Here is a 13,930-nt window from a genome sequence, read left to right on the forward strand (position 1 = left end):
TCATAACACGTGGTTCAATAAGTCCCGAGACTAAGTACTAAAAAAAGGTCTTTTTTATAAAATTAATTTTTATTCATCAACATAGTCTCCTCCAAGAGCGATACAGTCCCTCCAACGCTTTTCTAACTTTTCTATCCCATGTGTGTAGAACGATTTGTCTTTGGCTTCAAAATAAGCCTCCGTTGCTGCGATAACTTTACTATTTGAGTCAAATTTCTTACCCTGAAGCATTTTTTTGAGGTCTGCAAACAGCCAGTAATCGTTGGGGGCCAAGTCTGGCGAATAAGGGGGATGAGGAAGCAATTTGAAGCTCAATTCGTTAATTTTGGCCATCGTTCTCACGGACTTGTGACAAGGCGCGTTGTCCTGGTGAAACACCACTTTCTTTTTGTTCATGTGAGGCCGTTTATCCGCAATTTCGTACTTCAATCGCTCCAATAAGCACATGTAATAGTCACTATTTATATTTTGCCCCTTTTCAAGGTAGTCGATGAAAAGTATTCCATGCGCATCCCAAAATATAGACGCCATAACCTTACCGGCCGATTTCTGAGTCTTTGGACGCTTCGGGCGGTTTTCACCAGCCGCTCTCCACTCCGCTGCCTGCCGATTGGATTCCGGAGTGAAATGGTATATCCAGGTTTTATCCATTGTTACATACCGACGTAAAAAATCCTTTTTATTATGATTCATCAGCGCCAAACATCGCTCTGAATCATTGATACGTTGTTCCTTTTGATTAGTTGTAAACAAACGCGGCACCCACTTAGAAAAAAGCTTTTTCATGGCCAAATTTTTATGTAAAATAGTGAAAACACTACCAGCTGAAATCTTCACTATCTCGGCTATCTCTCGCACTTTTACCTTCCGATCTTCCAATACGATTTTGAGGACTTGGTTAATATTTTGTTGAGTCACTGCTTCATTAGGACGACCTGAGCGTTCCCCATCATTGGTGTCCATGCGACCGCGTTTGAAGTCGGCATACCACCGACAAATGGTTGCTTTAGAGGGAACTGATCCTGCATAACATTTTATAAGCCATTGCTGTGCTTCAACGGTATTTTTTCCCATTAAAAAACAATGTTTTATCAACACGCGAAACTCGTTTTTTTCATTGTATCGAAATTACAACCGTAGCGTCACTTAAATGTTTCAAAATCAATAATTTTATTGTTCCATTTTTAAAAATTTGACACATATTCTTGTATTGATAGCCAGTACTTTTTAAAAATCAAAAGAGTTTTTAATATATGCGCCATTTCCAGGTTAGTCTCGGGACTTATTGAACGATCTAGTATGATAAAGATAGTCAAATGTAAATGGAGGACTCATAAGCCCTAACATATGTAGGTATATATAGGTAGGTAATATGTAGGTGAAACCGCGTGGGTCACATTTCATGCTATACGTGTATGCACATTAAAAATACCAGAATGTTTTTTTTATCAAGTAATAGACATTCTTTAAATCGTTTGTGAGTTATTTTAAACAGCTTTTGACATAAAATGTATATCCAATATATACCGAACAAGTTGCATAACCTGTATTACTCATCAATAGTTTGCAAAGAGGACGTATCAGTGATTAAAATGTATTTAAAATATTGTCAATTGATTTTACTATACAGTGTTAACTTTGTTAATGGTTTTGGATTTTTCGATATTGGAAACACTTTTAATCATCTTAATAAAGAATTGTATTCTTTAGCGTCGGATTGGAATGGGGATGTAAAAACGAGATGGATCGAACAGGAATTAGATCACTTCAATCCGGAAGAGAAAAGGACCTGGAAAATGAGATATTTTCAAAGGTTAAGTTATTGGAGACCGAACGGCACTATTTATTTGTTAATGGGAGGTGAAGGTGAAGCTTCATCGCGTTGGACCGCAACGGGTATTATGTACGAATTAGCGAAAGAAACGAATGGTGCCATGTTCGTTTCAGAACATCGATATTATGGTAAAAGTAAACCGATAAATACAACAGATGTAAGAAACTTTAAGTTCTTAAATTCGAGACAAGCCATTGCGGATAATGTGAAACTGATAAAGTATATAAAATCGTGGAAAATGCTCAATAATTCTAAAGTGGTGGTAATCGGTGGTTCGTATTCGGGAAATTTGGCGGCTTGGACGAGAATGCTTTATCCAGAAATAGTCGATGCTGCAATAGCCAGCAGTGGCCCAGTTTTAGCAAAGAAGGATTTTTTTGAATATTTGGAAAAAGTTAATGACAACTATGAACAATATGGTACTTCTGATTGCTTAGATAATATAAGGAACATTTTCAAAAGATATGACAAATTGTTGCAGAGCTGCGAAGGTATTAAGCTATTAAAAGAGGAAGAAAATATCTGTCAAGAATCCGATTTGACTGATCGAAAGAACCAGCAAGTATTTTTTAGCTACAAAGTTGAAACATTTGTGACTAACTCTCAATATGGAAATACAAAAATGATTGAAAATCACTGCAAAAATTTGAATGAAAGTTTAAAACACAAAATACCACAGAAAACATCAAAACCAATCTTTTGGGTGGCCAGAAAAAGATGTTACTATTACGATTACGATACAATGATTGAAGAATATAAAGACAAAAGAAACGACTGGGTCATGGCTTGGATTTACCAAACTTGTACAGAATTCGGATATTATCAAACTACATCTTCCAAATCTCAACCATTCACAGATAATATCAGTTTAAATTTTTATACGGAAATGTGTTCGATACTTTTTGGAGCAGAAATTGATGAGAAAAGAATTGATGCTGGTATTAAATATACAAATGAGTTTTATGGAGGACGTAGACCTAATGTTACGAAAGTAGTTTTCACAAATGGTGATTTGGATCCCTGGAGTACTCTAGGCGTTTTAGAAGATTTGTCCTATAACGCACCAGCGGTAGTTATACCGCGTGCGTCCCACTGTCGAGACTTATTTTCCAATAGAAAAGATGATATTGAGGAACTGAAAGAAGCTAGAAAACACATAAAATACTTAATTAAAAATTGGACTGAAGCTGGTGACTTTTTGTCTATTTAGTATTAGTTCACCATTTTTAAAAACAGATTTTCAAACAAGCGATGAAGGAAAAAGGAAATAAAATAATTGTATATTAAAATAATTGTATATTTGATTCATACACATTTTCCTTAAATTAGGTTACTGTTTAACCAACACCCTACGTTACATGTTGCGGATGTTGATGCTATTCGTACGAACAAGGGTACAGCGAATCGATTTAAAAAGTAATAATTTATCAACATTATAATTCAGAGAATTAAATAATTAAATCACTAGTAGTGATTTCGCTTATATTATTTAAAAAAATACTAAGACTTTATAGTCAAGTAGGATATTTAAAAAATCACTACATTCCCTTTCACTATCGAAACATAAAAAAATGAAATCGGTAGCAATCATAATTTCAAAGCATTTTAAATAGAATACAGTAAATAACTTATGTTAATACATAAAACAGAATGGTAACATTTGTAGCACCTCCGAAACTAAAATTCAGGACTTTTTCAGTTTTAAGTAATTAATCGGGTTTAACAAGTTGTTACCAATGCAAATATTTAATAAAATTATGCTTTACTGTTTGATATTTATAATGTAATATACTTATAAAAAGTATAAAAATATTAACAATGATTGAACGTCACATTATTGTCAGACTCATTGTACAAAAAATATTATTACTAAGTTTATAAGTAATTGAGTATTCATAAAAATAAACATATTGTCAATAGCATACAAAGTGATGTATATAAAAACTAACATCCTATATTAGTGTGGAATTTTCTATGTACAAATATAAAATGATTACTTAAATATTAGAAGTATTAAAAAATTTATATAAAATTTACAATTTTTTTCCTCAAATAAAAAAAAAACCAAGAAATTCATTATTTTTTCAATACATTATATTCTATCATATGAAAAATAATAAATTTCATAAAAAATCAAATGCAGTCTAGAGTCAGTGTTTTTCTTTCAGATTTCAACCCTGTACTGACTAGGGACACTTTATCTTACAAATACATAAAAAATACTTAAATGTAGTGTTGAGTAAAACAACAATTTTGTAACGATCTCATATAACAGAAGTATTGAAATGAAAGTTTCAAAATCATAATAATTCTGAACACTTCTTTTAAATATAGTGGCAGTGATTATTGAAAGTGAAGCACTTACGGTAAAACTTCTACCAACAAAATAATACCTACAAGAGTAAATATTTCATATCTAGTAATTTATACAGATTATACACTAAAATCGTTTCGATTATACTTTGTCGAACATATAAGTAAATTATAATCATAATTTACAATAAGTATTTACAACATATTTTTGATACCATCACTTCAATAAAAAAAATCTTATCAAACTATTCAAACTCTTGTTAAATTTCGATCTGTCCTCTTCTTAGGTCGCAGAATGTGTACGAATGAAAAGGACAGATACAACTCAAATTCGAAATTAAAAATTCGATTCGTTGAAAAATATGAGCTGAATTTTCTTAAAGAGTGGTCGAAGTGATATTATCAACAAGCTTAAGTGGTCCCAATGGTGAGTGGTCGCGGAGTACCTTTAGTCCCATTCTCCGATGAACATGTGACGAGCGTTGGTCGGCGGTGGAGGGTATCCACGGCCGGGCATCGGCAAACGGCCGTAAAGTGCGTATGGGTCGTAATGTTCTCCGTCTGTAACCACAATTTTTTTATGGAAGAGAAAATCAGGTAAGTTTAAGTTGATCACTCAGGAAATTCTTATATTTTAAATCGAAAAAAAAACAAGTTTGTTGTGGTAATCCCTTCTGATTTTGATTTTTTTTTTTTTTTTTTTATAACAGTTACAGTTCTGTAAAAATTGTACGTTTCAAAAGGGAATCTTGTTGCAGACAGACGACAGAATGAAAACAAGAGTACAAACTAAATGATAAAATTATCATTTAAATTAAATTTATCATCATGATAAAATGATCATTCTTTTAATATATTGATTGCTTGTTATTTTTATACTTGGCAATGTAAAAAAAATTAAATTGATAAATTCATTACAGCCTATACAGTCCACTGCTGGACATAGGCCTCCACAAGTTTACGCCAAAAATAACGTGAACTCATGTGTTTTGCCCATAGTCACCACGCTGGGCAGGCGGGTTGGTGACCGCAGGGCTGGCTTTGTCGCACCGAAGATGCTGCTGCCCGTCTTCGGCCTGTGTATTTCAAAGCCAGCAGTTGGATGGTTATCCCGCCATCGGTCGGCTTCTTAAGTTCCAAGGTGGTTGTGGAACCTTGTTATCCCTTAGTCGCCTCTTACGACACCCACGGGAAGAGAGGGGGTGGCTAAATTCTTTAGTGCCGTAGCCACACAGCACAATTGATAAATTAATAAAAGAGATTTACATAATTCTACAAAAAAATCAATATATATATATATCGAAATGTTAAGACTTAATTTATTTTAACAATTTGACAATGTTTTTCGTTCAAAACAAGCTATTTCAAAACCAAACAATACCCAATTCTCGATCTTTGAAAGTACATAGTACTGGTTGGTGTAATTCTAAGGTTGTTCGGTTGATTGCGAAAACGACTAACAAGATGTAGTAAAGCATACATGATCACGAACTCATGTCGAATGCTTTCAAGAGCTTGCATGCATGTTTGGATTTGTACCTACGGGAGATATTTTTTTTTTACTTTAATTCTACAACCATGTTAGATTCGATAGTCTCGGAAAGTTATCCATGCATGGATGTTGCCAGTTTTGTGTACTTGTTAGTGAAAGTGCTTTGGTAAAATCTTCGCTTAATCATCTACGCTTAATTTTAATTTTTGATGACATCTAATTTGGGATGAAAGCGAAGCTCGTAATGAACAAGTTCAGCGGCTGTCTCTGATCGCCGTAGTTCGATATGGTGGCGTTTACGAAAGAGAAACACAAAAGAAGAATGTGGATTTGAAAATACAGGAGATAGTGTAGAGTTACCAAGCATCAGGTGAGGTGCGACCAAGCGAAGCGTATAAGAGAAAGGTAAATACCAAGACTGGAGCGAAGAGTCGGATAAAGTGCATTAGTTAGCGTGGCTGCTGGATCACCATGGGACGCAGCCTGCGCTCCCTGTCGGGATAGAATTGGTACATGAGCTTCTCCTTTCTCGGGTTACGGTCGTACGCACCGATTCCGCTCTCGTAGGAACGTGCGTGCCAGAGGGCCGCGGGAGGCGGGGGGTGGAAGGGCGCCACGTGCGGGGGGAAGGGGCCGGGGTGCGCATGCGCCACGCTGTAGCGCTTGCTTGGCACCGGGGCCTCCTTCAGCGTCAGCCGCTCCGTCATCGCCGGCAGCACGTGCTTGCCCGTCGCCTTCACGAAGTTGGGCACGCGTGCGCGCAGACCGCAATAGTACGGGTCATCTGGAATTATTATTTATAGACTGATTATTATATCAACTAAACGTTATTAAATTTAACGATTTATTTCGTATTTAGCAGGCGTTGCTGTTTACGTGTAAATATTAAAATAGTCTGTAGCTACAATCTAAATTCCCTTCTAACATTTTACGTTTCGAATGATATTTTCTCACCGTTGTTAAGAAGTAAAATGTTAAAGTTAAAGTCTGTGAAATAACTCTACGTCCGAAATGCCTTAATTGTAACATACATACGATTCAAAGCGACAGTTTAAAAATGTACCTATTGAAAATTAAAACAATAAATAGTGCACGCGCGCTTCATGTTCCGCATGATACGCCTGTAGCGCAAATTCCGTCAATTTAAATATCAAGGATATGACCAAATGTCAGGTAGAGGTTGCGAAACGATATTGTCTGGTAACCTCTGTTCCATCTGAACGGCCGACATTTGGAGCAAGCGTGCACCGAATACGTCATACACAAAGCAGGCATGCGTTAAATGGGACTCGATAAATACTGTTATATATCTGTTGAGACTGAGTTTCCGTTAAAAAGGTCAGTTGTTGAAAGTATATACTTTTGCAAATTTTATGTACTATATTAATTTATAAATTTTATGTATTATATATTATATTTTATGTATTAATTTATAAATTTTATGTATTATGTATTATACATTTATGTATTATATTAATTTATAAATTTTATGTATTTACTCCTTACAATTCCAGTAACTTTTTGTCCAAAATTCTATGATTTTCCCACGGCTTATCAAATAAGGTGGTAATCCCATGATGAGATCACACGTTCGGAAATACTACATATATTGGTACGTTTTGTATGACTTGATTACGAAATGGTCTCGCAGCCGATTAAAATTCTAACACGTCCCGCGTTACTTGAGTCGAGCAAAATTTGTTAGACGGCACAGATGACACTTGTTATTCATAATATCAATAAAGTAATTTCTAAGCAAACACACCTGTTCTAGAGTACATAAAGTTTACAAGAAAATGTGAAAAAAGTTAGCTTATTTATTTATTATTCAATAAACGGGCAATTTAAATCTTTGTTGTCCAAACTATATGCCAAAATCGTGTTACATTTTACTTATATTTAAACGAGTTTTTCCATACAAAATGTTACGTCAGGCGCATGTTTCAAAGCACTAAATCTTTCTCTGTTTGTAATTGCTAAAGCAGTAATTGCTAAAGCACTAAGAATCCTTAATTCGAACTGAGTCCAACGAGCTTTTAGTTTCGATTTAAAAACTTTTAATGAGAATCTTAAACATTGAAACTTTTATTTTTACAAAGAAGAGACGCATGAGGATCTTAACACATGACCAAACATAGGAAGCTAGGCATTCATGTAGGCGCCTTCAGTAGTCAATATACATTTCAAAGCACTGTAATAGCCAACTAGTGGGACGGAGTACAGTGTGGGCGATCTGGCAATAACTTCAAATTGTGTTCTTATGGTATTAAGAATAGAGATGGTTTGCTAACTCAGACAGAGTTGTCTACCGTACAACTCTTGTACAAAATTTATTACCTTGGAATAATTAATGCAACGATTGTTGCGATATTTTTCTGATTCTACTATTAAGTTAATTAAAAGCTACAATACCTGATTGTAGCGTTTTGTATCCCTAATTTAATGCTTGAAGTGGGCATTTTAATTAGTATCCATTATCAATGAGAGCTGCATGCCCTATTACTTTTAAAGTTTCTTAGTATTATTAAAAATATGTCATAGAAGAGTTTAAAGCATTTTTAGGTAGTAACTTTTTTATCTTACCATATTTCTTATTGTCTTTTCCTTTATCTGATTTTCCTCTCGGGAACTGTGTTGGAACACGTTCTGAGTGAACTTCAATATCATCATAATCGGGCTGTAAAAAAATATATAAACATTAGCAATGTACTATAATATATATTCGCATTTTTCAATACTATCAATCCTACACCAAGTATGTACTAATCGAAATATTTTATAACCAAAGTTTAAACATTATCAATTTATTATCCTTTTCTTTTGCATTTCCATGTAACCCATTCAGGCTATAACACTGTCCAGATCATGCATCGAGCTCCTAAGTCACTAAATAAACAAGCCAGATTAAAACGTTTTAAAAGACATAAACAGCGTCAATTCGATTATGTTATCGGAATACACAGAACTGTATTAAGAACTGGTATTGTAGATGAGGCGTGAAAAAACATTTACAGAAAAGAAATAAATGCGTGGGTACTTGACTATCCTTATCTTCTTACAAGGCAAAACGAGATCAATGGACAACTAATGGTGATACGATGTTCATATTGTAGATGGGAACTTATCTGGGGAAAGAAATGCTCGCCACCCCGATTTCGGTGCGCAGTTCCATTTATCAATGCAGTTTTGTCATTTTTATAACTTTAATGGAATAAATCTGTCTTAGTATTGCATTACGACGTACGTATAGATTATCGAAATCTTGTCGACTTTGTGAATGGTAGAGGTCCATTACATTAACAAAGTAGATATATGTCAAAAGTTTTATTACATTAATTATATGCAAATTAAAACAAATATTACTCGTAGTTTTAAGTACTAACATACTTGTTTAGTGATTGTATAATGTTAATTTTTATGAAACCATATGTAACCTTTATTTTTTTATTAACCATGAAATAATTTTGAATTTAAAAAATATTTTGGAAAACCATTAAGAGCTACAAAAACTGTGTAATCGTTATCTCCATCATTGAAATCGCTTTCCATTGTTATTTATAGTGTGACATGAGTGTGCAAAAAAGATTGAATCAATATTAAAAGTAAGTGTGCTAAATGGACATTCCTGATCTTTGTCAAGTCATAGCAAGCTATTTGGATACGACAATAAGAAGTGTGGTCGCGTCGCGCGTCTCACGCCTGCATCAAACATTCATCTTTGGCGGCGATTAAAAGATATTGATCTCAAAAGCCATCGATCGATGTTGATCTTACCATTGTTAACTAGATTTGCTCACTTTGAATATCAGCCTGTTAATGTTAGTACTATTACTGGATAACGAGCTTTTTATCCTAAGTGATCTTTTTTGTAAATGTTAATGCATTCCAATTAAATTTGGCAGAAACGGTTGTTGGGGTGGTTGTGTACGAGGTAGGTATGAGTGAAATATGGAATACGTCAAATGTAGAAATTAAGTGGGTACGTGGCGCAGCTAATAACTAATATAATTAAAAAAAAATCTTATTATGATACATAAAAAATATTTTTGTAGAGAAACTTTCACCAGTTTAAACTTGTCAAGAAAAAAAAGGAAACCTGTTAAATGGAGTATTGAAATCTGAAGATACACATTTGTAGATTGTAATAGATATGACTATCTAATGTCAGATTATTAGATGAATTCCGGAGTAACACGCGTTAAATGATTAAACTTTCACTTTAATTTAAACATTTCGCTTCAATAAAAAAACTAATATGTGTTCCAATTAATATTAAGAAATCAGAATGAAGGGGCACTAATGATAGTATTCAGAATTCTCAGACACTAAAAATTATATTGATAATAACGATACGTCCTAGATTATCTAAGAACATATGACAAGAAAATATTAAATAACACATTTTTTAATAACATGGTACACATTTTTAATAATACAATTAAAGGAGATTCCGAGTTAGTGTTGCCCAAATGCAAGAACAAGACGAGACTTAGCCAGTCTTTGTCTTGGTCTTGCGCCAATACACCTGGTCTTGGTCTTGGTCTTGGTCTTGCGCTCCCAGTCTTGGTCTTGGTCTTGGTCTTGCAGCAAGAGTCTTGCAAGTCTTGCAATTACCTATTAGTCTATTACTATTTATTAAAGTTTACTTTAAATCTTAGAAAAACGTATTAGAATTGGAACATTGTGAGCTTGAATTAACATAGCCATAGTAAAGATCAAGCAGATTAATAAATAACTGAAGATTTGATAAGAAATTCGAAAAATCAACTGACCTATATGTCGTTTTCCATGGAAGTAATTGTTTCTTAATAAACATTTATGATTTATAAGCTTACATTTGCTAAAACATGTAAAAAAACAAATTAATTACAATAACTTGACTGTATTTTAAAGAACAATACTTATCTGTCTAGAAAGAGATTGAACCCTCAACTTATAAGAAATTTAATAAAAGAATTTTACGATTTATCATTTATTTGAATAAAAAATAAAATACAACACAAATCAACAGCTTTATCATTAGGTTATGATACTTTATATCAATTTTTTTGACCAAGAATTAATACAAAGTAACCATCTGACTGACTCATCACTTAATCTATTTCTATGTTTTCTAATTACTAATGATGCTTTAGAAAATAACCTCTCAGCAGGTACTGAAGTTGCAGGTATTGAGAGAAAATCACGGGCCATTTTCGATGAAATCGGATACTCTGTCTCATGCGTCCTCCACCAATCTAAAATGTCTTCCGAGCTGGCAGTTCTTGGTTTTCTCAGGTACTCCTCCAACTCGTCTATCACTAAGCCTTGAAGACAAGATCCAGATGACGTCGAGGGACATTCATAGAGTTTATCAAAGTCTATTACGTCTTCATCTTCATCACATACTTTATTTTCTTTTTCTGGTAATTCCAGAGATTTGTTCAGTGAGTGTAGAATTCCTAAGCGTACCTACCTATACACCGAACTGTTACACCTAACTACTCAGTGAAATAGCGCTAAGTCCTAGCTGCAAGACGCAAGAGTCTTGCAGGCTATGTCTTGTTCTTGCTCAAGTCTTGCACGGTCAGTCTTGGTCTTGGTCTTGCTAAAAATACGCGGTCTTGTTCTTGGTCTTGGTCTTGCAAAAACGCAAGAACAAGACCAAGACTGCAAGACCAAGACTGAATTTGGGCAACACTATTCCGAGTAACGAATCCGTAACTATAAAAAAAAGAAACAAGGGCGAAAACGTAATCTCGAATATTAAGAAGCAGCGTTAATACCTACACATAACTTAAACGATAAAACTGCATTAGGTGCTCGTACAAAAAAATATTAAGAAAGTTGCAAATTAAAGAATTCCATTAATCATACTGAAGGACACCGTGAAGAAGTCTCTTCGCTTAAATCGCTCCACTATCGGCTCGTAATACATTACCTGTTTCTTTTATTTTAAAAATCTCTTTCATTTTATAATACGAAAACTTAGAGTCAAGGTTTTGATTCCATTAAGTATTTGCGATTCATGACTGTCCCCCGTTTTAAAGTGTTTTGTGGTCTTTCACATTTAGATTAAAGGTTTAGAGACTTTTTACACTCGACCAGTTTTTGATAACTCATTTTAAGTGCCAATCTGAATAACAAATAACATATGAAAATTGTTAGCGAATAATTGGAATTACTTTAGTTTTCAACTCGCAATATGTAAAGCGTCAAAATTAATGTACGTTGCATGAGAAGTGACGGTATCAGACAAATAACTTAAATGTTAATGTCGCCCTTTTATTGCGAATATTCATGTAAAGTATCTGTTCTGAAGCGTGTTAGATTAAGAATGTAACGAATAATTTTTGTATCATTTACATAACACGTAGTATATTTTAAGTTGAAGATATTTTAGCTTGGCATGTGTTTGTTAACGAGAATGAATTGTAGTAAAGGATTGATTGTTTGACGATTAAAGTGTAAATCGTAATAAAATTTTGTTTTATTGTTTCCCAAAAGATAATTTACATATTTATGTTTAAGAAGTACATCTATCAGAAATAACAAGTATTCATTTCATACTGCAAATTAATTTCAAAACGTAAGCGAATAAATTTATAAACAAAACTCGATGGCCGTAATAAGACAACACAATTTTCACTTACAATAAAATTACACTCTCAATTTGTAACCACATCATTAGATGTGTTAAAAATTGAACATTACAATATGTGTTTGTCGGTCAGTAATAAAGCAAACCGGTCGGTAGAATAGGACACCTTTAAATTAAAACTATTCGAAGGGTAAATCACGAGTGTGTTCATGTCGGAGTTACGAAACGCAATTCATAACTGTTAATTTATAGAAGTACTTAAAATGTGATTTCAGGTGTATGTAATTATGATAATTGAAATTGCATTGTTTATTGTTTATCTGTAAATGGTTTATGTAATTATGTTATATTAAAGTTATATGGATGAAGGACATTGTGCGTTGATTAATTTCGTACAACAGTTAAAAAAACAAACACTAATTATATCTTACCTTAGGAATATCAGCTGGTCCGTAACCATTTTCCCTTGGTGGTAGATTAGGCGGCTTTTCACCTCTCCTTTGGCCCATTTGCATCATCAATTGTTCTCTGGTCGCTGCAACAACACCGTGTCCATTATGGCCGTTGTGACCATTATGACCATTGTGGCCGTTGTGACCATTGTGACCATATCCACCAGAACTGCCACTGGAGCCAGATCCGTTAGCATTAGAACTTGCGATGCTGTAGGGGTCTTCGTCAGGAATTGGAATACGAGGTCTGTTCTTTATGTCCATTGGTCTTTGAACTGATAAAGAAAAAAACAAGAATAAATAAAATTTACATATTACGAGCCATTATTAAAGATAAAACAGAATTCATATTTCAGTTTATTTTTATTTTATTCAATAAAGGTATTAACGAGCATTTGAATAAAAATATAAAAAAAAAATCTTTCGGTAATCGTTTCAAATTCGATTTTTTAAAAAGTCTTTTAATAAAGTTCGGCTTTGATCTCGTCCCTCTTGTGAGAAACGACAATGCAATGAACCTATAACCTTTCATTCTGCAGGTAGGTTGATACACAGAACCAATTAAGTTAGAAATATCAGTCTATAATGAGGAATTTTGCGTTTTGAAATAACGATAATTGCTATACTGTATGAAACGGTTAACTTTGTTTTAATAAATAATAAAAGAAAAAGATAATTATAATCAAGTCACATAGATACAATAATAGATAATTCCTTCCTAGAATAAGGTGAACTATAATCTACTTAAAAATACTATCTTTCGGACGATGTTTCTAGATATATTAATACGTGATACTTCTACTTCTTTTTTACGAAAATTACACGGACGGAGAAGTATGAAATTTCGCACACTTATAGTTTATATAGAGAAGGCGTGCAGAATGATAATATTAATATATATTTTTTTAAATTATGCATAAAAAATACGTTAAATTAATTTAAAAAAAAATTACACACACTGCTATGTATTTGACACACACACGCATATAGACTCTTTTTTATTATTATAGAATTAGTCTTTGACAGCAGAACCTCAAAAATGTTTAAACTTATAATTTAAATTAATTATGGTCGAATTTCGACCATTGGGCGAACACTAGTTGTAAAAAAAACGTTATTTTTTTTAAATATTCAGAATCCAATGATATTTTAATAAAAGTTAATATCAATTATCTAACATGGCCTGAGCATTGAGTCGGTAACATTTTGCAATCGACCGAAGTATAATGTCGTGATGGTGAGATCGGATGGCAATCACT

General features: G+C 33.5%; 2 protein-coding genes across 2 annotated transcripts in view; one reads left to right on the plus strand and one right to left on the minus strand.

Moving 5' to 3' along the window:
- Positions 1 to 1,592: 1,592 nt before the first annotated feature.
- On the plus strand, positions 1,593 to 3,123 carry LOC123654326 (putative serine protease K12H4.7). Its single transcript, XM_045590241.1, has one exon. It carries the CDS (start codon positions 1,593 to 1,595, stop codon positions 3,042 to 3,044), a length of 1,452 nt encoding a protein of 483 aa, XP_045446197.1. The 3' UTR covers positions 3,045 to 3,123.
- Positions 3,124 to 4,595: 1,472 nt separating this feature from the next.
- LOC123657753 overlaps positions 4,596 to 13,930 on the minus strand; it is an 86,644-nt gene continuing 77,309 nt past the window's right edge. Inside the window, exons 6-9 of the mRNA XM_045593267.1 lie at positions 12,651 to 12,946; positions 8,223 to 8,316; positions 6,190 to 6,423; positions 4,596 to 4,708 (exon numbers count right to left, since the gene is read on the minus strand). Coding sequence (XP_045449223.1) covers positions 4,596 to 4,708; positions 6,190 to 6,423; positions 8,223 to 8,316; positions 12,651 to 12,946 — 737 coding nt within the window. The remainder of the gene's footprint in view (positions 4,709 to 6,189; positions 6,424 to 8,222; positions 8,317 to 12,650; positions 12,947 to 13,930) is intronic.

The sequence above is a fragment of the Melitaea cinxia genome, chromosome 1 (assembly GCF_905220565.1).
Source record: "Melitaea cinxia chromosome 1, ilMelCinx1.1, whole genome shotgun sequence".
In the NCBI taxonomy this organism is placed as follows: domain Eukaryota; kingdom Metazoa; phylum Arthropoda; class Insecta; order Lepidoptera; family Nymphalidae; genus Melitaea; species Melitaea cinxia.

What these genes read in the sequence shown, in the direction of transcription:
- LOC123654326 (XM_045590241.1), top strand. Translation starts at nt 1,593, where the DNA reads ATGTATTTAAAATATTGTCAATTGATTTTACTATACAGTGTTAACTTT.